Here is a 24,150-nt window from a genome sequence, read left to right on the forward strand (position 1 = left end):
GGACGGGATTCATGTCTTTCAACCTATAGAATAGATCCTTGTGAATAAGGGTCAGCTCTCATTCCACCTGCTGTCCTTCCCTTCTTCCCTGTTTCCTTCCTCCTTCCATCCTTCAGTGTTCCCGTTAACCTGCCCCCTCCCTCCCACCACCATAACCCCAGGTCTGTCGCTTTGACCTCTGGGCTTGTGTTCCAAAATGGGACCCTATCCCCTTGGCCCTGTCAAAAGTAGTGCACTTTAAAGGGAATAGGGTGCTGTTTGGGACTCACATTGGGTCTGAGCCAGGGCAGGCTGGGATTATCACCTGTCATTACACACATCAGGTAATACAGGACAGCCCATCTGGCTGCCATTACAGTGACTGTCGAGCAGGGAAATGGCTGGTTCAGTTTTAGTTAAATCTAGGTTTAGTTGAGTTTAGTTAAATCTAGCTTTAAATTGATAGGGCTCTACCTGGAATAGAGAACCAGACCCAACTTATTGTCACTCTGACTGAAACTCTGAAAGCACACCAACTCAATACAGCTTCCACCACTAATGCTTGACTTTCATCTCACCGAACACTGAAACAACAATGTACTTCCTGAAAATACAATGTGCAAACATGTAAAGAGCCTTGGACTTTACTGGTGCCCTCTGTCAGATCTTCAGCAGGTCACTGTCTGTCTGGGACTGTGTCATTACAGCTATATTTAGAGCTCTGGGCTGGGCCTCCGTTAATGGTAGTTATGATGGCAGTTATACATGATCCCAATCTGTGGTGCTGCTTCTACAAGGTTGTGTGTGTGTGTGTCTTCTTGCACGTGTGCGTGTCTGTGCGTGTGTCCCTGTAAAGGTTTAAATATCTGTGTGTGTTTTCAGGGGCAGGCCGGGGGCGTGGGGTGGACCCTATTTACGCAGCCCTGCGCTATGGGACATCCCTGGCACAGATGAGCCGCTCCAGTTTCGGGAGCGTGTCCGAGTCGCCCACGCACAGCCAGGTATGACGTCGCCACCTGTACCATGGGGACACGCAGCCTGTTAATTAGTGACTCTATAGATGGTGTCTTCACCTTCGTGTGACCCTGTGTTCAATCTTCACATGTTCCTTCACCTTCGTGTGACCCTGTATTCAATCTTCACATGTTCCTTCACCTTCGTGTGACCCTGTGTTCAATCTTCACATGTTCCTTCACCTTCGTGTGACCCTGTATTCAATCTTCACATGTTCCTTCACCTTCGTGTGACCCTGTATTCAATCTTCACATGTTCCTTCACCTTCCTGTGACCCTGTATTCAATCTTTACATGTTCCTTCACCTTCGTGTGACCCTGTATTCAATCTTCACATGTTCCTTCACCTTCGTGTGACCCTGTGTTCAATCTTCACATGTTCCTTCACCTTCCTGTGACCCTGTATTCAATCTTTACATGTTCCTTCACCTTCGTGTGACCCTGTATTCAATCTTCACATGTTCCTTCACCTTCGTGTAACCCTGTATTCAATCTTCACATGTTCCTTCACCTTCCTGTGACCCTGTATTCAATCTTCACATGTTCCTTCACCTTCGTGTGACCCTGTATTCAATCTTCACATGTTCCTTCACCTTCCTGTGACCCTGTATTCAATCTTCACATGTTCCTTCACCTTCGTGTGACCCTGTATTCAATCTTCACATGTTCCTTCACCTTCGTGTAACCCTGTATTCAATCTTCACATGTTCCTTCACCTTCCTGTGACCCTGTATTCAATCTTCACATGTTCCTTCACCTTCGTGTGACCCTGTATTCAATCTTCACATGTTCCTTCACCTTCCTGTGACCCTGTATTCAATCTTCACATGTTCCTTCACCTTCACGTGAGCCTATTTCTCTTGTCCTGTTGTGTTTCTGTACAACAGGAAGGCTGTTAAAAAAAAAAAGATTTTACCAGGTAAGTTGACTGAGAACAGATTCTCAGTCTCTGAGTCATAGAGATATACTGTATCTAAGAATGCTAGTTTAAGGAGGGAGAATTGCTGGGATTACTGGTTGGCGGGAAAAGTTTATAACATAGAGAACTACAGAAACACATTTAGTGTCTCGACGTGTCCCGAGTTTGTCCTCTCTCACTCTGTTCCATCTTTTCCTCTATGGTTTGTTGTCTTAGATGCCTCTTTTCTCCATTTCTTTTCTCTGTTTCTTAGGGTGATGGGGGGGAAGGAGGAGAGGAGGGGGAGCAGAGGCAGTACAGCATGGAGGAGGAGATGCCACAGGAGACAGGGGGTAAGAACACGCGTGTGTGTGTGTGTGTGTGTCTGTTTGCGTGTGTGTGTCCTATCTTGAGCATGTACATCCTTGCTTGCTGTCTGACCTGATCGTTCAGGTTGAGTGACCCATCTCCCTTGTCTGTCAGACCTGCCTCAGTGTGAAAACGAGAAGGCTGAACCTGAGGGTGGGGACAGCGAGCAGCTCCAGGAGCCTGTAGAGGAAGCCAGCGTGAAGGTACACACACACACACAGTCCTTTTCCTGCTAGCTGACCTTATGTTCAGAGACACTATGTTTAACTAAAACGTTTTCCGTCTGTATTCCTTCTCCCTGTCTGTGTCCATCCAGGTTCCCAAGCGTATTGAGGTTCACTCGATCCACACGTATGTAGCGCTCTACAAGTTCCTGCCTCAGGAGCACAACGACCTCGGACTAGAGTGAGTGATTGAATGGGGCCTATATGTGTGTCCGTCCCAGTATTTTACTGCAGCTGTCATTTCTTCCAGATTCAAACGTCCTCACCATCTGTAGAAGGGACAGTGTGAAGGAACCCTTAAGGAGGTGCAGCCTGCTAGTTATCAAACACAACGACAATTACCGCCCACGTATACACACAGTCCACTTTTTTTGGGGGGGGGGGTGGGTGGGCTGAATGATAAAGACACCGAAAAGAAAATGAATTAGAGATGAAAGGACGAGGAGAAATATGGAGGGACTAGATCGAGAGAACAGCTTGAAACAGACGTAGACACAGAGGGAGAGGAAAAAACAGGGCGGTGGGGGAAGGGAGAGACAAAAGAGAAGGAAACAATGCCAGCAGAACAGAGAGAGGGTAGAAGGGAGTGAGAGGAAGAGGAGGAGGAAGGAAAGATAGAAGAGTATAAAGGTCAGGATGTGTGTTAGGGAGAGAAGAGAGCTGTGGGAGCAGGTAATAAAGAGGTGCATCACCATGGGGATGGTTCACAGCCACCTGGTGTCTCACGGGTGTGTGTGTGTGTGTGTGTGTGTGTGTGTGTGTGTGTGTGTGTGTGTGTGTGTGTGTGTGTGTGTGTGTGTGTGTGTGTCTGTGTGTGTGACAGGCCAGGACGATCAAATAGGGCAGCAGGGAGAGCAGAGCAGACACCCAAGGGACTCCATAGAGAGAATTTGTGTATATAGGACAGTACAGTACACTAGCTCTGTATATAGGACAGTGGATACTGGATAGTCTGTGTACATGAGTCTGATTCATGTTTATGTGTTTTTAGGTGCTGTGTGCTTGTGCATAGGGCTGTGACGGTCATGGAAGTTTGGATGATGGTAACTGGCCAGCCAAATGACCGCGGTCACCGTAATAACTTCAAATAGCCTGGGAAAAATATATATACACATTTTCTCCTTTCCTCTGCTCCGCTCCCGACTGCATGTGCTGCCATAGAAATATAATTAATAGAATGGGCATCCCCATTCAAGTCAATGGTGGCATAATGGGTGGAAGCAGGATGTAAAAGCAGGAAGTGTGCCCATCAATATGTGCTGTGATTTGTTGATTCAACTCAACTGACAGTACAAAAAAGACATTATATTGCATGAGCCACATCAGTCAACATCATTTGAATGGACATTCTACATTACCATGGAAGTTATTCTGTCACAGTATCAAACAGCCTAGGCAACCGAAGACTCGTTTGCTACAACACCATGCTTGTTTCAGCAAGGAGAAACAAAGTCTCAAAGTGTTGTTAAGAGTCCATGTTACCGCAGATATGGACTCGACCGCACCGCTGCCCGGCCGCCCCGTCTCCAGTCAGCTGTTCGCGCCACAAAAATAGAAATCATCATAAGGTCATTTTATTTTCATGTCGGCCTTCAGCCATAACTGTCTGTTACGCGCTTATACGGTCGTTGTGCCAGATCTATGTTGTACATGCATGTCTGCTTGTGTTTTTCTTTTGGGGGGGGTCTGTGAGTTGTGAGCTATTGTGTATGTGTAAATTGTGTGCGTGTGTTTGCACAGGTATGTGCGTCTGTGAGTGAGAGAAAGACAGAGAGGGAGAAAGACAGAGTCACTGTTTGTCAGACACCGTGCTAGTCGGCTCGGGGAATCGAACCGACGACCCATCGGTTTATGGGCCGACGCGCTTAACCGCTAGGACACCAGCCGCCACCTCTGAGTCAGGGGAGGGTAGCATGTTGTGTGCAAAGATACACCACCGAGTGCAGTACTCACTCAGTCTATAGTCCCTGTACTCTGTGGTCACATTTGTTTGAAATCATGGACACACTCTCCCTGTATGGTTCTCTTCACTTTTCTTCAATGCTGGCTTTCATGTGCTCTCTCCCTCCCTGCTTTTTCTCTCCCCTCTTCCCTCCCACCCCCCACCCCCTTCCCTTATCCTCCTCTCTGTCTTTCTTTCTCTCTCTCAGGCCTGGTGATCGGGTGCTGGTCACTGATGATTCTAATGAAGAGTGGTGGAAGGTGGGCAATGAATAATCTCCACCACTGTAAATGTGTGTGTGTGTGTGTGTGTGTGTGTGCGTGCGTGCGTGCGTGCGAGTGCGTTAGTTAGGCGTGTGAGTATGAACTATATCACCTGCCATATTGTTGGCCTCTCCTAAACATCCAGGCAGTCAGAAATAGAAACATAATTTCCTCAGAAATCACTTTAAGAGGGAAACATAATGAATTAAACTAGCGTTGCGACCTGGAGGAGCTTTTTATTGACTCGGTAATGAGTATTGATTTGAATATATGTCATATTTACTCTACGTGTCATCTGTGGGGCAGGGAAAGAGTGGAGACAAGGTGGGCTTCTTCCCTGCTAACTTCGTCCAGAGGGTGCGCCCAGGGGAGAGGGTGTGGAGGGTCACCCAGCCTGTCCCTGCCAGCCGAGGGATGGGCCACATGCCAGTGAAGGAGGATCAGGTGAGACACTCATTTTGTCTCGTCTTTCTTCCTTTGCCCTGTAGTTGTGCCAAAACAATCTATTTCTTGTCTGCTTCCACTGCCTTTCTATTTGAACCTTCCTGAACACCCTTGTCTTTTTTTACCTCCTACTCGCTCTCTCTCTCTGTCTCTCTCTCTCTCTGTCTCTCTGTCTCTCTCTCTCTCACTGTCTCTCTCTCTCTCCTCTCTCTCTCTTTCTCCCCTCTCTCTCTCTCCCCTGTCTCTCTCTCTCCCCTGTCTCTCTCGCTCTCTCTCCCCTCTCTCTCAGATCTGTGTGGGGAAGAGTGAGGACAGTGAGGGTTTCCTGAAGCTGAGCAGTGGGAAGAAGAGAGGACTGGTCCCTGCTAAATCCATTGAGGAGATCTAACCTCTGTCTCAACACCAGCCCCCCGTCTCTCTCTCTCTTTCTCTTACCAGCACCCTGTAACCTCCCACACACCCCTTTAAGGCCTGAGGAGGACCAGCCAGTCCGGGGGTCCTCCAACACCACCACCGTGAGGCCCACCACCCTACTAAACTGAGTGGGGAGCGGTGACAGTTCAGCTTGTGAATTCCAGGTGATGTGGAGTATGCCCCAGCCTTATCCTTGCTGGCCTTGTCTCCTCCACCCCAATGTAGCTGACAACCCGGACTTGAAAGGGTTGGCTTCCCTTCCACAGTGGGTTGGCCTAGGTGTTGTGGAGGACTATCTAAGCCCCCAATGCCCCATGTTTTCCTGCTGTAATGTACCTTAGTCTATTAGTGAACTGGGTTTGTCTTTAGTCCACACCACAGGGGTAAGCGTTTTAGGACTGAAGGACTGGCTGCTGTGGACTCCAGTAACTTTCCTCAGGAAGGAAGGAACTTTGAGACTATTTTCTGTCTGGTGAGTCTGGTCTCTCTGTGTGTGATTCGACCAGTTCTTTTTCACTGTCCTCTATACCTGGATATCAAGAGGCTGAAGAATGCAGGATTAAGGCCGTCGCACACTATACAGTCGAAACGTGGCGCGCCGTTTCGCGCATATATAATGACTCAAATGTGTGCCGTTTTTTGTTCGTTTTGGTGTTCGGCAGTGTTTTTTTTTGTCTGTTCGCTCACACACATTTTTTTATTGGGGCAAGTTGAAGTTCGGTAGCCGACGTCTACGCCCTTTCGTCTGTCATTGGTCAACTGTAGTGTTTTCAAATGAAGGTCTTTAAGGGAGTATGGGAGCCGTGCGCGCACACCTAGCCGAGTTCTGCTAGGAGCAAACAGAACCTAGTAGTAGTGTACGTTACCTTCGTCAGGAGGATGTACTTGTGTTGTGTGTGGGGGCAATGTTCCTGGACACTGCATGGAAGAAAACATTTGTTATTTCTCTGATGAACTAGAACAAGTGTGACACTCCTGGTGGCAGCATCACAGATGGACGCCTACTATGATCACAGTAATTCATTTAAGAGGTGACCGTGAAGGAGATAATTGCATGCTGAAGGATGTACTTGTTTCAATGTCGGTATCAGTGAGATGTTCAAGATACTGGTAATGGTTGTAGGTGTTTGCATTTACTCTCACCCTTTCCTTTGGTCCACACACTCTCACTCTCTCTCTCTCTCTCTCTCTCTCTGTCTCTCTCTCTCTCTCTCTCTCTTCCATCTTTCTCAGCTATCACATTGGTCCCTTGGCTGGGATTTGACTTCAGCTTAATTTACACTGGCACAGAACTGCTCTGCAAGGACGGATGGACGGGCAGGTGGGTGGGTGACACTGGGCAGAGTACAGCCTGGTCAGACCAGACAGCCAGCAGAGGACAGGACAAACTAGGTCTATTTCGACACACACTCTCAGATCTGACTCACTGGCTGACTCACTGACATTTGACCTCGCACTTGGCAGGTTCGAAAAGGTCATGGATGTACGCCACGTCATTCTATTGTGCAGGTCAATCACACACTTCAGAAAATGTGTTTTTCTATGTCCTATTTATGAAAAATACAAGAGATTAAATTAGATTGGGGCGGTGAATACTTTCATAAATACTTCAATGTCTTTTGTTCTCTCTCTCTCAGTAGTGTTTGAATAGCCTAGACTGTAGAAAACATCTATGAATAGAGCCATTGTTAAAAAAAGAAACAAATGGAGCAACAACAACACTTTTTTTTAACTGCTCTAAATTTGTTTCAATTTTCTGGCCAATTTAGCAGACGGGCACTGAGGAGCCGTGGAAGACTTGGGAAGTGTTTTCGTGTCTTTTGGCTTGTCTGTTTGGTTCACCGCTGGTAAACAAACAACAGCCAAGAGCCAGTCGGCTGGAAAACCACAAGATGAACAGACCTTGTAAGTGTGACAACCGGACATGGTCCCACTGGTCTGAGGGACAGGGAGCGAGGGATATGGAGGGATGTAGACAAAAGGGGTTGACCCGGGTGTTGAACCATCATAAATCAATGTGTCTGTATGCAGGTTTCTTTGTCTATGGCTGACCAATTCAACATTGATCAAATGTCAGTCTCACTCTCTCTCTCTCTCTCTCTCTCTCTCTTTCCCTCTGTCTCTCTCTTTCCCTCTGTCTCTCTCTCTCTTTCCCTCTGTCTCTCTCTCTCTCTCTTTCCCTATGTCTCTCTCTCTCTCTTTCCCTCTGTCTCTCTCTCTCTTTCCCTCTGTGTCTCGCACTCTCTTTCCCTCTGTCTCTCTCTCTTTCCCTCTGTCTCTCGCTCTCTCTTTCCCTCTCTCTCTCTCTTTCCCTCTGTCTCTCTCTCTCTTTCCCTCTGTCTCTCTCTCTCTTTCCCTCTGTCTCTCGTACTCTCTTTCCCTCTGTCTCTCTCTCTCTTTCCCTCTGTCTCTCGTTCTCTCTTTCCCTCTGTCTCTCGTTCTCTCTTTCCCTCTGTCTCTCGTTCTCTCTTTCCCTCTGTCTCTCGTTCTCTCTTTCCCTCTGTCTCGCTCTCTCTTTCCCTCTGTGTCGCTCTCTCTTTCCCTCTGTCTCTCTCTCTCTTTCCCTCTGTCTCTCGTACTCTCTTTCCCTCTGTCTCTCGTTCTCTCTTTCCCTCTGTCTCTCTCTCTCTTTCCCTCTGTCTCTCGCTCTCTCTTTCCCTCTGTGTCGCTCTCTCTTTCCCTCTGTCTCTCGCTCTCTCTTTCCCTCTGTCTCTCTGTCTCTTTCCCTCTGTCTCTCTCTCTTTCCCTCTGTCTCTCGCTCTCTCTTTCCCTCTGTCTCTCTCTCTCTTTCCCTCTGTCTCTCGTTCTCTCTTTCCCTCTGTCTCTCTCGCTCTCTCTTTCCCTCTGTCTCTCTCTCTCTTTCCCTCTGTCTCTCTCGCTCTCTCTTTCCCTCTGTCTCTCTCTCTCTCTCTCTCTCTCTTTCCCTCTGTCTCTCTCTCTCTTTCCCTCTGTCTCGCTCTCTCTTTCCCTCTGTCTCTCTCTCGCTCTCTCTTTCCCTCTGTCTCTCTCTCTCTTTCCCTCTGTCTCTCTCTCTCTTTCCCTCTGTCTCTTGCTCTCTCTTTCCCTCTGTCTCTCTCTCTCTTTCCCTCTGTCTCTCGTTCTCTCTTTCCCTCTGTCTCTCTCTCTCTTTCCCTCTGTCTCTCGCTCTCTCTTTCCCTCTGTCTCTCTCTCTCTCTTTCCCTCTGTCTCTCTCTCTCTCTTTCCCTCTGTCTCTCGCTCTCTCTTTCCCTCTGTCTCTCTCTCTCTCTTTCCCTCTGTCTCTCTCTCTCTCTCTCTCTCCCTCTGTCTCTCTCTCTTTCCCTCTGTCTCTCGTTCTCTCTTTCCCTCTGTCTCTCTCTCTCTCTTTCCCTCTGTCTCTCTCTCTCTTTCCCTCTGTCTCGCTCTCTCCCTCTGTCTCTCGCTCTCTCTTTCCCTCTGTCTCGCTCTCTCTTTCCCTCTGTCTCTCTCTCTTTCCCTCTCTCTCTCTCTTTCCCTCTGTCTCTCGCTCTCTTTCCCTCTCTCTCTCTCTCTTTCCCTCTGTGTCTCACTCTCTCTTTCCCTCTGTCTCTCTCTCTTTTCCTCTGTCTCTGCTAGTAGCGGGAGGAGTAGCTGGACTGCTGTATTGTACATGTTGATGTAAGCATGTTTAATGATAAGATAATGGGTTGGATTTCAATGTTTCCATAATGTACTGATTATTTATTGATTTAGACAGATATCTATCTACTTGCTGAGTTGCAGCACGTAGCTTTCACACTGTTGGCATTAACGACCAATAACATGTCCCCTCCCTCTTCCTGTAATATAAAAGTACAGTGTATACATTAAGTCATCTGAAGTGTAAAAGAAGTACGATGATGAATATATTGGGTGCGTTCGTAAATTCAATCTGGAGTGCCAGAGTGCGCTCTGGGCATTCGTAAATTCAGAGGGTTTCGCTCTCGGAGCTCACGCGGGACGCTCCGGCCGAGGAGGAGGGTTGATCCGAGCGTTCAGACCCCACAACGACAGTCAAGCACCCAAGCTAACTGGCTAACTTTGGCTAACCTGCTAGCTACTTACAGACACAAATGAGAGAACACCTCACTCTGACCAGTTTACTCTCCCTAGCAGAGCTGGTTAGGCTGTTTTCATGTTATCTAGAGCGTTGGTGACTGTAACTGTGCTGCCGGCAACAATTTAATTACGCTTTCTTTGCCAACGTTTACTGACGCCGGCCATATTCAACGGGTGTTGCGTGTTCGTAAATTCATTACTTATGCTCTGGCACACTCAGACAAGAGTGCTCTGAAATCAGTGTAGATAGGCAGAGCGAATTTACGAACGCACCCATTATTTCATGTTTTGTTCCTCACATTGTGCATGATAATATGATCATCTTTGAGTCTATATCCTCTGTGTGTGTGTGGATGGATGACGTTTCACAGACTGTGATGAATATTGTTTTTTCCTTCCATTGGGTCCATGTGTTCCTATGTATAGTGAGGACTTCTCTGGTTCTCACAGTCCCAGACTAGGAGCTAACAAGACCACTAGTCACTGGGTGTACAGCTGGATGAATTGTTTGTTAGCTTTATTCCCTACCGAATTTTCACATAAGATGTACATTTCCGGTGTGTTCATGTAGACTTAGAGTCTGTCACCCTTGGTGGACCCTGTTTGCTTCGCTCTTCATGTAGCATTTCTGTGTACAGGCCCTGGCTTCGTTTCCCAGTTGCGATGTAACTTAAGCATTACGACGATTTTACCAGATGCGTCGTTATTTACGAACCAACTTTTTAAAGAGATACTGCCTCTGTAATTTTGGTCATAAATAGTATGTCACGGAATGAAGGGTACAGTTACAGTTTTCTGTGTTTTTTTTTTATTTTATCCTGCCCACATGCCCAAAGCTGGCAGCACACAAGTAATCATCTATTCAAAGCGACACTGCACGCGACCCGATCATAATGCCCGTAGTCAATTTGGTTTGACATTCAATATCCCTATGGGGCAAGTTAGGGACCATCAGTAAATTACACAATATTGGGACAATATTTTAAAACGTTAATATCTCCAAATTTCTATGACTTAAAAACATCAAACCAATTGTAAAAATTAATATGCAAATATTGTAAGCATTTAACCTTTTACTGCAGTGGGCTAACTCAGGGTCACACAGAGTGTTTCTTGGTAGTCTTAAATAAATCTGCTTTGAAACAAAAGTACCCACTTCACACACATGGTTATGGACTTACAAAAAGAAGACACCTTTACCTTGTCAGATATAGAGTTGAAATGTATTCCATTTTGAGTTTGCATCCCAATATTACACGTTATATACATCACAGAATACTGAAATATAACAAAACTTTTTGACATAGAAACACAAGATTTTCTGAAGTTTAAAAAAAATAATGTTGATTAATTATGAAATTATGAAAAATATGAATAACATTCCACTCATGAGTCCACTAGGTCATTTGACTGCATGAAAGAGCTACTGAGACAACAAAAGAATATGCAACATGAAAATATTTTCCCATTTACATTGTGTAATTTATTGATTTCCCTAACTATCCCCAGAGATAGGCTATCCAAAGTCAAACCATCTTTGCCCCGATTAGCTGAAGCTAATTGGCTAAATAATTTGGCTAACTAGTTCCACCTGCGAACACACAAGACACCCACATTAAACCACACCCCAAAACCAACTCACGTTTGAATTCAGTCATGGCCGCTAGCATTTGCTAATGAACCAAATCCAGAACAAGGCCAAATTAGGAAGTGCAGTCACCCTTTAAAAGTGTTTCCCAAACAAGCATGTAGAGAGGCATAACGTTCGCGTCATTAGACCATGTGTCGATACTGGTTGGATCAAAAGAAAAGCAGCACTCTCAAATCAGCTTTCTCCATTCAAATCTTACCTTAACATTAGAATTAGAATTATCCCACAATCCTCACGATGGATCACTTCCTATGAGATATTACCACCTACAGTATGGCTGCAAATAGGCTATTGAGTTGGCTTACTATGCCCAATAATAATGCACTAACTCACAGAGTGGGTCCATCATTGCGCAAGTGTTGTCACACATCATGAAACACATTGAGGCAAAGAATTACAGATAGTAGCCTAGTAGCAAAATAGAACTCAATTGATTGAACATTAAATGCATTTCAATATGATTGAAATAGCCCATGTAACCTATGTATCTTTTAAAGCAGTCATCTCCGTTTTCATTTGAAACATAATTGTATCCTTGACTTGTTTGTAACAAATACTTTGTTAACTTTGTATTTGTAGTCAACTTCGTTTTGAAGTTATTAGCAGTCACAGTCAGACAGATAGAATCAAGATGTTTAGGCTGTGTTTAGCAGAGATCTGTGAATAAAGTGACGCAGAAGGGCACGAGTGGTCCGCAAAGGTTTTTAAGAGTCACGTTACTAACGAAGGATCTGGGAAAACACCTCGGCTACTAAAGACACATCGTTTAGAACGTTCTAACGATGATCTATCAAGGTGAAGGCTCTGGGAAACAAGGCTCTGCACAGTAAGTGTATGTTTTAGTGTGTGTGCGGGATATAGCCTTAGTTAATATCACTGGAAGAACCCATGCCTCAATAAAAAAAATCTTTAACCCTGAATGAAACTCTGGTGTTGTGCGAGTAACTGTCTCTGCTCTCATTCTCCCTCATCTAGCCACTTTACTCTTTAGTACCAGCATCATGTCCTCTTTGCTCACACTCCATTGTTCTCACTCACTTCCACTCGACAGATGTAGGATCTTAAATTCAGCCAGTTCGCTACAGCAGGAAAATAATCCCACAGCAACTGGAAATGTGATTTATTATGTGGATTATAATAGAATGGACATTGTTAAATGTTTTGATACGTTTTTCATAAGGGAAAATCAAGTCTGACTTTTTTGGTGGAAATGACTAACTTCAGAAGCCTTTTTAAACCTCAAATACATTACAAGTACAACATTTCATGCATTGCATTTTCCTCCAACACATCTCTTTCTTTTGTGAAAGAACCTCTACACTTCATTTTGCAGGGTAGGATAGTGTGACAATGGACTTCCAGAGTCCTTGTCTAAGTATAGGGATAACATTTACATTTACGTCATTTAGCAGACGCTCTTAACAAAAGCTTTACTGAAATGGGGCCTACTTCTACAACTACCAATGACTGTAATCTGGCCTTTCTCTAGTGTGTGTGCCTTAGTATGAGTGTGTGTGTGTTTTCTCCTATTCTCTCAGCCTCCACACTGTTACATTAGAGAGAGAGGGTGTGTGTGTGTGTGTGTGTGCAGTATGTGTGTGTGCCTGTATGTGTGAATGTGCGGTGTGGGCACCCTCGCTGGCAGAGGTGTGTTACAGCAGCAGGGGTATTTTGGTGTCCTCTTGTCTGCCTGTAGTAGCCACCTAATTAGTGTATAAGGAGCAGAGCATGGAGGGAGGCATGCTGAGTGAAACAGTACTTAATGGCACCCACCCACACAAAGTCACAAACGCAAATATAGGGACTAAATATTTTGATGCTTATGCAAGGAACAGAAATCGTAAGGGGTTGTGATGTCGTTTCCTAGTTTACAGCGAGGCTGCTGAAAGGCAGAGATCTGACAAGCCAGAGAGAGAGAGAGAAGATAGAGATAAAGGGAGGAAGAGAGTGGTGGGGGGGAGGGTGGAATGAGACTGAGGGAGAGAGGTACCAGAGGAAGCTCCATGTCAGAGTGAAAGGTAACACTTTATTTGGATAGTCCGTCTGTAGATGCTCTACAGATTATCAGTAACATTTCAACTAACCCTAACCTTCACCCTTATCCTAACCCTAACCTTAACCCTTACCCTAACCTTTATTCTAACCGTAACCTTAGCAAGCAGTTGATTATCAACAAATAGTTTGTTGATGGTATGAGATTCCAGACAATCCAAATAAAGTGTGAACGAGTGAAAATAAATTAATCACAAGCTCTAGAGTGAGGGAAAAAAGTATTTGATCCCCTGCTGATTTTGTAGATTTGCCCACTGACAAAGAAATGATCAGTCTATAATTTTAATGGTAAGTTTATTTGAACAGTGAGAGACAGAATAACAACAAAATAATCCAGAAAAACGCATGTCAAAAATGTTAGAAATTGATTTGCATTTTAATGAGGGAAATAAGTATTTGACTCCCTCTCAATCAGAAAGATTTCTGGCTCCCAGGTGTCTTTTATAAAGGTAACGAGCTGAGATTAGGAGCACACTCTTAAAGGGAGTGCTGCTAATCTCAGTTTGTTACCTGTATAAAAGACACCTGTCCACAGAAGCAATCAGTCAATCAGATTCCAAACTCTCCACCATGGCCAAGACCAAAGAGCTCTCCAAGGATATCAGGGACAAGATTTTAGACCTACACAAGGCTGGAATGGGCTACAAGATCATTGCCAAGCAGCTTGGTGAGAAGGTGACAACAGTTGGTGTGATTATTCGCAAATGGAAGAAACACAAAAGAACTGTCAATCTCCCTCGGCCTGGGGCTCCATGCAAGATCTCACATCGTGGAGTTGCAATGATCTTGAGAACGGTGAGGAATCAGCCCAGAACTACACGAGAGGATCTTGTCAATGATCTCAAGGCAGCTGGGACCATAGTCACCAAGAAAAAGTCCCTCTGCTCAAGAATACATATACATGCCCGTCTGAAGTTTGACAATGAACATCTGAATGATTCAGAGGACAACTGGGTGAAAGTGTTGTGGTCAGATGAGACCAAAATGGAGCTCTTTGGCATCAACTCAACTCGCCGTGTTTGGAGGAGGAGGAATGCTGCCTATGACCCTAAGAACACCATCCCCACCATCAAACATGGAGGTGGAAACATTATGCTTTGGGGGTGTTTTTCTGCTAAGGGGACAGGACAACTTCACCGCATCAAAGGGATGATGGACGGGGCCATGTACCGTCAAATCTTGGGTGAGAACCTCCTTCCCTCAGCCAGGGCATTGAAAATGGGTCGTGGATGGGTATTCCAGCATGGCAATGACCCAAAACACACGGCCAAGGCAACAAAGGAGTGGCTCAAGAAGAAGCACATTAAGGTCCTGGAGTGGCCTAGCCAGTCTCCAGACCTTAATCCCATAGAAAATCTGTGGAGGGAGCTGAAGGTTCGAGTTGCCGAACGTCAGCCTCGAAACCTTAATGACTTGGAGAAGATCTGCAAAGAGGAGTGGGACAAAATCCCTCCTGAGATGTGTGCAAACCTGGTGGCCAACTACAAGAAACGTCTGACCTCTGTGATTGCCAAGGGTTTTGCCACCAAGTACTAAGTCATGTTTTGCAGAGGGGTCAAATACTTATTTCCCTCATTAAAATGCAAATCAATTTATAACATTTTTTACATGCGTTTTTCTGGATTTTTTTGTTGTTATTCTGTCTCTCACTGTTCAAATAAACCTACCATTAAAATTATAGACTGATCATTTCTTTGTCAGTGGGCAAACGTACAAAATCAGCAGGGGTTCAAATATTTTTTCCCTCACTGTATATTATGTCACTGTCTGTCAAACATCCCCTGGTTTTTGGGAGTCCTGATGGGTTCATGTTTGTTCACAACTTACAAACCAAAATGAATGAATGACATGTATGCAGGACACGTCTCCCAAGGAGAATAAACAGGCTGTCTGCTGTACTAATTTATCTTCGGATTTCTGTGAGCGTGATAGGACAAAGCTAGCCTGGGAACCCTACTAAGGTAGATAGAAGGCTGCATGGAAGGCTATCTGAAGAAAGTTCGCTGCCCTGTGCAAAGCCTGATCTTAAGGCCAAGATAGTTTACTACACTTAAGGTGAAAACATACCCTGAGTGTACAAAACATTAAGAATTGAGTTGAGTTTTTTTTGCCTCAGAACAGTCTCAATTCGTTGGGGCATGGACTCTACAAGATGTCGAAAGCCTTCCAGTGGGATGCTGGCCCATGTTGACTCGAATGCTTCCCACAGTTGTGTCAAGTTAGCTGGATGTCCTTTGGGTGGTGGATCATTCTTGATACACACAGGAAACTGTTGAGCGTGAAACACCTACTACCATACCCCCTTCAAAGGCACTTAAATATTTTGTCTTGCCCATTCACCCTCTGAATGGCATACATACCCAATCCATGTCTCAAGCTTAAAAATCCTTCTTTAACCTATCTCCTCCCATTCATCTACACTGATTGAAGTGGATTTAACAAGTGACATTAATAATAAATCAATCAATCAAATGTATTTATAAAGCCCTTTTTACATCAGCCGATGTCACAAAGTAGGCCGTCATTGTAAATAAGAATTTGTTCTTAACTGACTTGCCTAGTTAAATATAGGTAAATGTAATAAAAAAATACATTTAAAAAAGTGCTATACAGAAACCAAGCCTAAAACCCCAAACAGCAAGCAATGCAGATGTAGAAGCACGGTGGCTAGGAAGAACTACCTAGAAAGGCAGGAACTTAGGAAGAAACCTAGAGAGGAAACAGGCTCTGAAGGGTTACAAGTTCTCTTCTGGCTGTGCCGGGTGGAGATTATAACAGAACATGGCCAAGATGTTCAAACGTTCATAGATGACCAGCAGGGTCAAATAATAATAATCACAGTGGTTGTAGAGGGTGCAACAGGTCAGCACCTCAGGAGTAAATGTCAGTTGGCTTTTCATAGCCAAGCATTCAGAGTTCGAGAAAGCAGGTGCGGTAGAGAGAGAGAGTCAAAAAGCGTAGGTCCGGGACAAGGTAGCACGTCCGGTGAACAGGTCAGGGTTCCATAGCCGCAGTCAGAACAGTTGAAACTGGAGCAGCACAACCAGGTGGACTGGGGACAGCAAGGAGTCATCAGGCCAGGTAGTCCTGAGGCATGGTCCCAGGGTTCAGGTCCTTCAGGAGGGGAGGGAGAGACCATAGCTTTCAACTGGATTCACCTGGTCAGTGTATGTCATGGAAAGAGCAGTTGTTCTTAAAGGAAAATTCCACCAAAAACTGATATTTTGGTATTTGTTTCATTAGTCCAAACTGTTTGGCTTGTCAGCAATCAAGTTTTCAAGATATGTAACTTTCAAAATACAGAACTCGGCAGCCCGGGTGGCGCAGTGGTCAGTGCTTGAGATGTCACTACAGACCCAGGTTTGATTCCAGGCTGTGTCACAACCGGCCGTGACCGGGAGTCCCATAGGGCGGTGCACAATTAGCCCAGTGTTGTCCGGGTTAGGGGAGGGCTTTACTTGACTCATCACACTCTAGCGACTCCTTATGGCGGGCCGGGCGTTGAACGCTGTTTCCTCCGACACATTGGTGCTTCTGGGTTGAACCAGCGGGTGTTATGAAGCTTGGTTTGGAGGGTCATGTTTCGGAGAACGCATGACTTGACATTCGCCTCTCCCGAGCCCGTTGAGGAGTTGCAGAGATGAGACAAGATTCTCATGGGATCGCAATTGGATATCACGAAATTGGGGAGAAAAAGGGGTTAAAATACAAAAAAAATTATAAATACAGAAATCATCCCCAAAATGCATCATATGGGGTTGATTTCTGTGTTTTGAAAGTTGCATATTTTGAAAACTTGATTGCTGACAAGCAAAACATTTTGGGACTATGTCAACAATGGACTAATGAAACAAATACCAAAATATGGTTTTTGGGTGGAGTGTTCCTTTAATACACTCAGTGTAAGTTTCTGTCCTGACCCAGAAGAGCCACCACTATGGTAGTAATTCATCATCATTGACTCAACAGCTTCTATAAGCACTTCACTGTGATGCCTGCTGCCCATCTGTTGTGAGTCAAGGCCCTCTGTGTCCTCCTCCAACTGATGAACTGTGCTACTCTGCTGTGGGGGACGACTGGACAGAAACTTGTAGTTAAACAATTCCACCTCTGGCCTCTGTTTTCCGTCTCTCTCTGTCTGCCTGTCTCTGACACTGATGTTATTCAATCCCTCCCACACTGTCTCGTACAGGGGCGCAACTTTGGTTTTAGAAGTGGGGGGGGACATATGTATATTTTTTTTTTGTCCAGTCGGATAAACACTCCAAACAGCCTACCTTTAGGGCCGCATGGTCCTAAAGCACACAATTGACTCGTTTTGTATCACATTCCAATTATAAAACTGGGGGGGGAAGCAATTTCGGAATGTGTCCCCCTCTTTCCCCAGTGAAAGTTGCGCCCCTGGTCTCGTACAAACAGACACTCACACACACTCTCACTCATATCATCCCTCATTCTGTCTCACTCTGTCTCTCTCTCTTCTCTCTCAATGTCTGTTTCCTTCACATCAGCCTCCTTCTTTCTCCCTTCCTCTCTCTCTCTTCCCTTCCCCCTCTCTTCCTCTGATTTATCACTGCTGACTGGGAACGACTGACTCACTCTCTCTTGTTCATAGTTAATATGGTCCTTCTCTTGATGGGACTTGTGATCGGAGTTATTGAAAGGAGTTCTCCGTTAAGCCTTCATCTATATTCACCCCGACACATTAGGTGATGAGAAGAGGGGGATTAGTAGGGGGAGCAAGAGGAGAGGAGGGTGTGAGAGGAGAGGAAAGGAGAGGAGAGGGCACTGAATATGAAACGATTCATTAATAATGGCTCATCTCCTGACTCTAAAGGTACTAAACAGACAGCGAGTGGCAATTATCGGGCTTTATGAATCTGGTTGTTTCTGATACATTGCACGGTGGTGTCAGTACTGGCCAGCCCCACACAGACAGACTGGTCCTCAGGGTGGCACACATTGTTTGTGGCCCCTGAAAAAAATGTCTGAAATCGCTATTCAAAATGCCTCATGCAGTTATTACCATCACTGTCTGACAACCTTTTGGCACTGACTTGAAAGCAGCGGATGGCTGGACAGACGAATAGCTTTTTTGTGTGCTTGAGTCTGTTCTGTCCTAGACGCTGGAGAGCCTGGACAAACTGGCGGATGGCGCATCATCTGGTGTGGTGTGGCATGTTGTTTGTCTTTTACACTCTCTTTTCACCTTTTTGTACATTCCCGCTTTCTCCTATTCTCTCAGCCTCCACATTGTTCCATCAGAGAGGGTGTGTGTGTGTGTGTGTGTGTGTGTGTGTGTGTGTGTGTGTGTGTGTGTGTGTGTGTGTGTGTGTGTGTGTGTGTGTGTGTGTGTGTGTGTGTGTGTGTGCGTGTGCGTGTGCGTGTGTGTGGAGGACTGGAGGACACAGACTTGATCACAGGGCTCTGCATTCACGAGAAGAAGCGTTTCATCACCAAAGAAAGGGGGCAGTGAAAATGGAACAGAGGAGGTGGGAGAGCAGATCAAACGCTAGAGGACAAGATAAGGAGTGAGAGGAGAACGCTAAAAGGGAGGAGAAGGTTATTAACTGACACGACTTTCTCTAATACACACTCACACATATGGAGACACATGACTGCAAACACGTGTACACGGACACACAACACACTCATTAGACCTACAAGGTTAAAGTCAGTGTCCATCTCTCTGGGACTTCAGGAGTGTTGTGTCATCGTTATTATCTTGTGCTTATACAGTATAGTACATTTCCTCGCTCCTTATCTCTCGTTCATTATAGTGAGTGATTAGAGACAAAAAAGCAGTGCCCCATCTCGCTCTCTCTCTCTCCCTCCCTATCTTCCCCTCTTCCACTCTCCATATCTCTCTCTCTCTCTCTCTCTCTCTCTCTCTCTCTCTCGGGGTGAAATGGAATTGAGTGTGCAACACAGAGCCATTCATCTCAATACAACTGGGCAATTCCACAGTAACGGAATTGTGATAGTTGGGTACTGTACTGAACTATACTCTACTTTTCTTTACTCTACTGTACTCTACTATGCTGTACTGTGCTGTCCAAACTTGTGAACCCGACTGTGGTTTGTGACTACTATGATTTCCCATTGTAGCCAATTCAACTGCAGAAATTCCATTACCGATTTAAAAAAAAATTCTGTTACTGATTTGGTAAAGCAATTTCTAGTTTTAATCACTTAATAATTCATAAACCAAATTGATATCAGTAAAAACACTACTACTAATTGATAGGTCTACCGTTACTTGTTCCTTCTGTGAACGTTCATCATCCTTCCTCCTAGAAAAATTGGAAAATGTGTATCCAAAACGAAATATGTGTTGGTATTAGTTGGCAGGGGTCTTTACTTCAACATTATTGTGTTTTGATGTATTTCTAAAATCTTTTAACCCATCAGAGTCTATGCCCTGTCTAAGCCGGGGGAGGGGTTTTTACTAAGCTATATGGAATTGTTTTAAAAAGGTCATACTAAGGATCATTTTGCTATTTGATTTGGAATTTTAAGACCACTTGAAGTATCCCCCCCAAAAAAAATATATATGTTTTTTTAAATGACCTTACTGCTATTAACCCATACAAACACATTTGATAACAGATTCACTACATGGAACAACAGTCCCCAAAAATATCAAAAGGAAGTTTGTTCTGAAGTATCTCTTCTATATCTGAGAGATACACTATGCAGTATATAAAAAAGTATGTGGACACCCCTTCAAATTAGTGGATTCGGCTATTTCAGCCACACCCGTTGCTGACAGCTGTATAAAATTGAGCAGACAGCCATGCAATCTCAATAGACAAAAACTGTCAGTAGAATGGCCTTACTGAAGAGCTCAGTGACTTTCAAAGTGGCACCGTCATAGGATGCCATCTTCCCAACAAGTCAGTTCCTCAAATTTCTGTCCTTTTAGAGCTGCCCTGGTCTACTGTAAGTGCTGTTATTGTGAAGTGGAAACATCTAGAAGCAACAACATCTCAGCCCTGAAGTAGTAGGCCACACAAGCTCACAGAACAGGACCGCTGAGTGCTGAATCGTCTGTCCTTCGGTTGCAACACTCACTACCGAGTTCCAAATTGCCTCTGGAAGCAACATCAGCACAAGAACTGTTCATCAGGAGCTTCATGAAATGGGTTTCCATGGCCGATCAGCCGCACACAAGCCTAAGATAACCATGCGCATGTAACGGTCGTTGTGAACACAGGACCAAAACGCAGCGGGAATATGAATGCTCATCTTTTTAATATTAAGAAAAGTGAACACTTACAAAATAAACAAAATAAACAAAACAAAGACTACACAGTTCCATAAGGCAAAGTAGCTATACAGAAAACATCTACCCACAAAACCCAAAGGAAAAACAGGCTGCCTAAGTATGACTCCCAATCAGCAACAACGATATACAGCTGTTCCTGATTGAAAGCCATACCCGGCCAAAACAAAGAAATCCCAAACATAGAAACACGGACATAGAATGCCCACCCAAATCACACCCTGACCAAACCTAAATAGAGACATAAAAAGGCTCTCTCAGGTTAGGGCGTGACAGTACCCCCACCCCAAAGGTGCGGACTCCGGCCGCAAAACCTGAACCTATAGGGGAGGGTCTGGGTGGGCATTCGGACAGGCGGGCGACTCTGGCGGCTCCGGACAGGCGGGCGACTCTGGCGGCTCCGGACAGGCGGGCGACTCTGGCGGCTGCGAACAGGCGGGCGACTCTGGCGGCTCCGGACAGGCGGGCGACTCTGGCGGCTCCGGACCGGCGGGCGGCTCTGGCGGCTCTGGACTGGTGGGCGGCTCTGGCGGCTCCGGACTGGCTCTGGGCGCAGGCACAGGATTCACCAGGCTGGGGAGACATGCAGGAGGCCTGGCTCTGGGCGCAGGCACAGGACTCACCAGGCTGGGGAGACATGCAGGAGGCCTGGTTCTGGGCGCAGGCACAGGAAGCCTGATGCGTGGGGCTGGTAATGGAGGTACCAGACTGGATACACGCACCTCAGGTCTAGTGCAAGGAGAAGGAACAGGGCGTACTGGACTGTGAGGTCGCACTGGAGATCTGGTGCGTAGGCTTGTTACCCATCTTCCAGGCTGAATAACCAACCTAGCCCGGCGCGGGTGGAACGCAGGCACAGGACGAACTGATTCCTCCCAGCGCTCCGGAGACATAGTACGTAGCGCCGGCGCAGGATAACCTGGACCGAGACAGCGCACCGGAGACCAGATGCGCTGAGCTGGAACACTCCGCCCCGGCTCAATGCCCACTATCGCCTGGCAGATGTTAGGAGCTGGGATGTAGCGCACCGGGCGCTCAACATGTACTTCGGACACTGTGCGCTCTGCCGCATAACACGGTGCCTGACCAGTACTACGCTGCCTCCTGTAAGCACGGGAAGTTGGCTCAGAATTCCTTCCTGCCTCAGGCCAACTTCTCGTGTGCCCCCCCCAAAATTTTTTTGGGGGGGCTGTCTCTCGTGCCTGCTGCGCTCCCTTGCCTCATACCACCGCCTCTCAGCTTTCGCTGCCTCCAGTTCCTCTTTCGGGCGGCGATATTCCCCAGCTTGTCTCCATGGTCCCTTTCCGCCCAGAATTTCCTCCCAAGTCCACGAATCCTGAACCTTCTGCTCCTTGTTCCCACGCTGCTTGGTCCTCTTATGGTGGGTAGATCTGTAACGGTCGTTGCTCGCCTCCCTACCTCTGAGGAAGCACAGTTCCCGCTCAGCCCAGTCAAAACTGTTCGCTGCTCTGGCACCCCAATGGTGGAACAAGCTCCCTCACGACGCCAGGACAGCGGAGTCAATCACCACCTTCCGGAGACACCTGAAACCCCACCTCTTTAAAGAATACCTGGGATAGGATAAAGTAATCCTTCTAACCCCCCCCCCCAAAAGATTTAGATGCACTATTGTAAAGTGGTTGTTCCACTGGATATCATAAGGTGAATGCACCAATTTGTAAGTCGCTCTGGATAAGAGCGTCTGCTAAATGACTTAAATGTAATGTAAATGTAAAACGCAGCGGGAATATGAATGCTCATCTTTTTAATATTAAGAAAAGTGAACACTTACAAAATAAACAAAACAACGACTATACAGTTCCATAAGGCAAAGTAGCTATGCAGAAAACATCTACCCACAAAACCCAAAGGAAAAACAGGCTGCCTAAGTATGACTCCCAATCAGCAACAACGATATACAGCTGTTCCTGATTGAGAGCCATACCCGGCCAAAACAAAGAAATCCCAAACATAGAAACACGGACATAGAATGCCCACACAAATCACAACCTGACCAAACCTAAATAGAGACATAAAAAGGCTCTCTCAGGTCAGGGTGTGACAGCGCAACGCCAAGCATCAGCTGGAGTGGTGTAAAGTTTGCCGCCATTGGACTCTGGAGCAGTGGAAACGCGAACTCCGGATGAGATGAATCACGCTTCCCCATGTGGTTGTCCGACAGACGAATCTGGGTTTGGCGAACACCAGGAGAATGCTACCTGCTTGAATGCATAATGCCAACTATAAAGTTTGGTGGAGAAGGAATAATTGTCTGGGGCTGTTTTCCAATGGTTCGGGCTAGGCCCCTTAGTTCCAGTGAAGGGAAATATTAACGCTACAGCATAAAATCACGTTCTAGACGATTCTGTGCATCCAACTTTGTGGCAACAGTTTGGGGAAGGCCCTTTCCTGTTTCAGCAAGACAATGCATAAAGCGAGGTCTATACAGAAATGGTTTGTCGAGATCGGTGTGGAAGAACTTGACTGGCCTGCACAGAGCCCTGACCTCAACCCCATCGAACCTCTTTGGGATGAATTGGAACACCGACTGCGAGCCAGGCCTAATCGCCCAACATCAGTGCCCGAACTCAGTAATGCTCTTGTGACTGAATGGTAGCAAGTCCCCGCAGCAATGTTCCAACATCCAGTGGAAAGCCTTTTATAGCAGCAAAGGGAGGACCAACTCCATATTAATTCCAATGCTTTTGGAATGAGATGTTGTTCAATGGGCAGGTGTCCACATACTTTTGGTCATGTGGTGTATAAGAAAGATCAGGAAACATTTGTTTGTTTTATGACATGTATTTAATCCCATATTTTTGGCATTGAACAGTCTCCATATGTACTTCCATTCATTTTTTCTGGTGCCGGGGGAACATCAGACAAGTCTTGTTAGGCCTGTGGGGGTCCTAGAGCAAACCAACCGACATGCACATGTTCGTCAGAGTCTCACCTTTGCACAGAGGGGTCATAATTGTTTGTAGGCCACCATTCAGATGCTTTGTAAGAAGACCGATTTCGGGACCAACACTGCTCTAGTTCTGTCACTTTTCACCGCAGATGCGGGAGTGCGACATAGGCGGATGCAGAGGATTGAGACATGTCCAACGGGAAAAAAACATGGGGATTTTTGTATTATGCTAATTAGATGTATTCGACCCTCGGGGGTTTAATGTATATATGCCGAAATTTCTAAAAAATATAGACTCTTATCTTTCATTTGACACCACATTTGACAAGCTCCTATGAACTTCACATGTTGGTGCTCATGGGTAATTTAAAATTGGAAACGACCAACTACAGTCCTGCATGGTGCTGCTAATAGTCCTTGATGTAATTTTCTCTGTTTCCATTCTCTGAAAAGGAGGAAGCACAATCAATAGACAATGCAAACAACAACTTGTCAGAGATTCAAAGCACACGCAACAATTAAATGCTGGTTAAATTAGTTTCTATTCTAAATATAGCAGGTAATCGGAGGTTACACACACAGGCACGCCCGGGCATAAAAACACACACACAAACACAAACACAAACACACACACACACACACACACACACACACACACACACACACACAC

General features: G+C 45.8%; 1 protein-coding gene across 1 annotated transcript in view; it reads left to right on the forward strand.

The window, feature by feature from the left end:
• The window catches only part of LOC115194064 (SH3 and cysteine-rich domain-containing protein 2-like), a 44,550-nt gene extending 37,803 nt beyond the window's left edge, over positions 1-6,747 (forward strand). Inside the window, exons 6-12 of the mRNA XM_029753429.1 lie at positions 862-980; positions 2,165-2,243; positions 2,374-2,462; positions 2,576-2,664; positions 4,634-4,685; positions 4,995-5,132; positions 5,422-6,747. Coding sequence (XP_029609289.1) covers positions 862-980; positions 2,165-2,243; positions 2,374-2,462; positions 2,576-2,664; positions 4,634-4,685; positions 4,995-5,132; positions 5,422-5,520 — 665 coding nt within the window. The 3' untranslated portion in view covers positions 5,521-6,747. The remainder of the gene's footprint in view (positions 1-861; positions 981-2,164; positions 2,244-2,373; positions 2,463-2,575; positions 2,665-4,633; positions 4,686-4,994; positions 5,133-5,421) is intronic.
• The last annotated feature ends 17,403 nt before the right edge of the window (positions 6,748-24,150 follow it).

This window comes from Salmo trutta, chromosome 1 (assembly GCF_901001165.1).
Source record: "Salmo trutta chromosome 1, fSalTru1.1, whole genome shotgun sequence".
NCBI classification, from domain to species: domain Eukaryota; kingdom Metazoa; phylum Chordata; class Actinopteri; order Salmoniformes; family Salmonidae; genus Salmo; species Salmo trutta.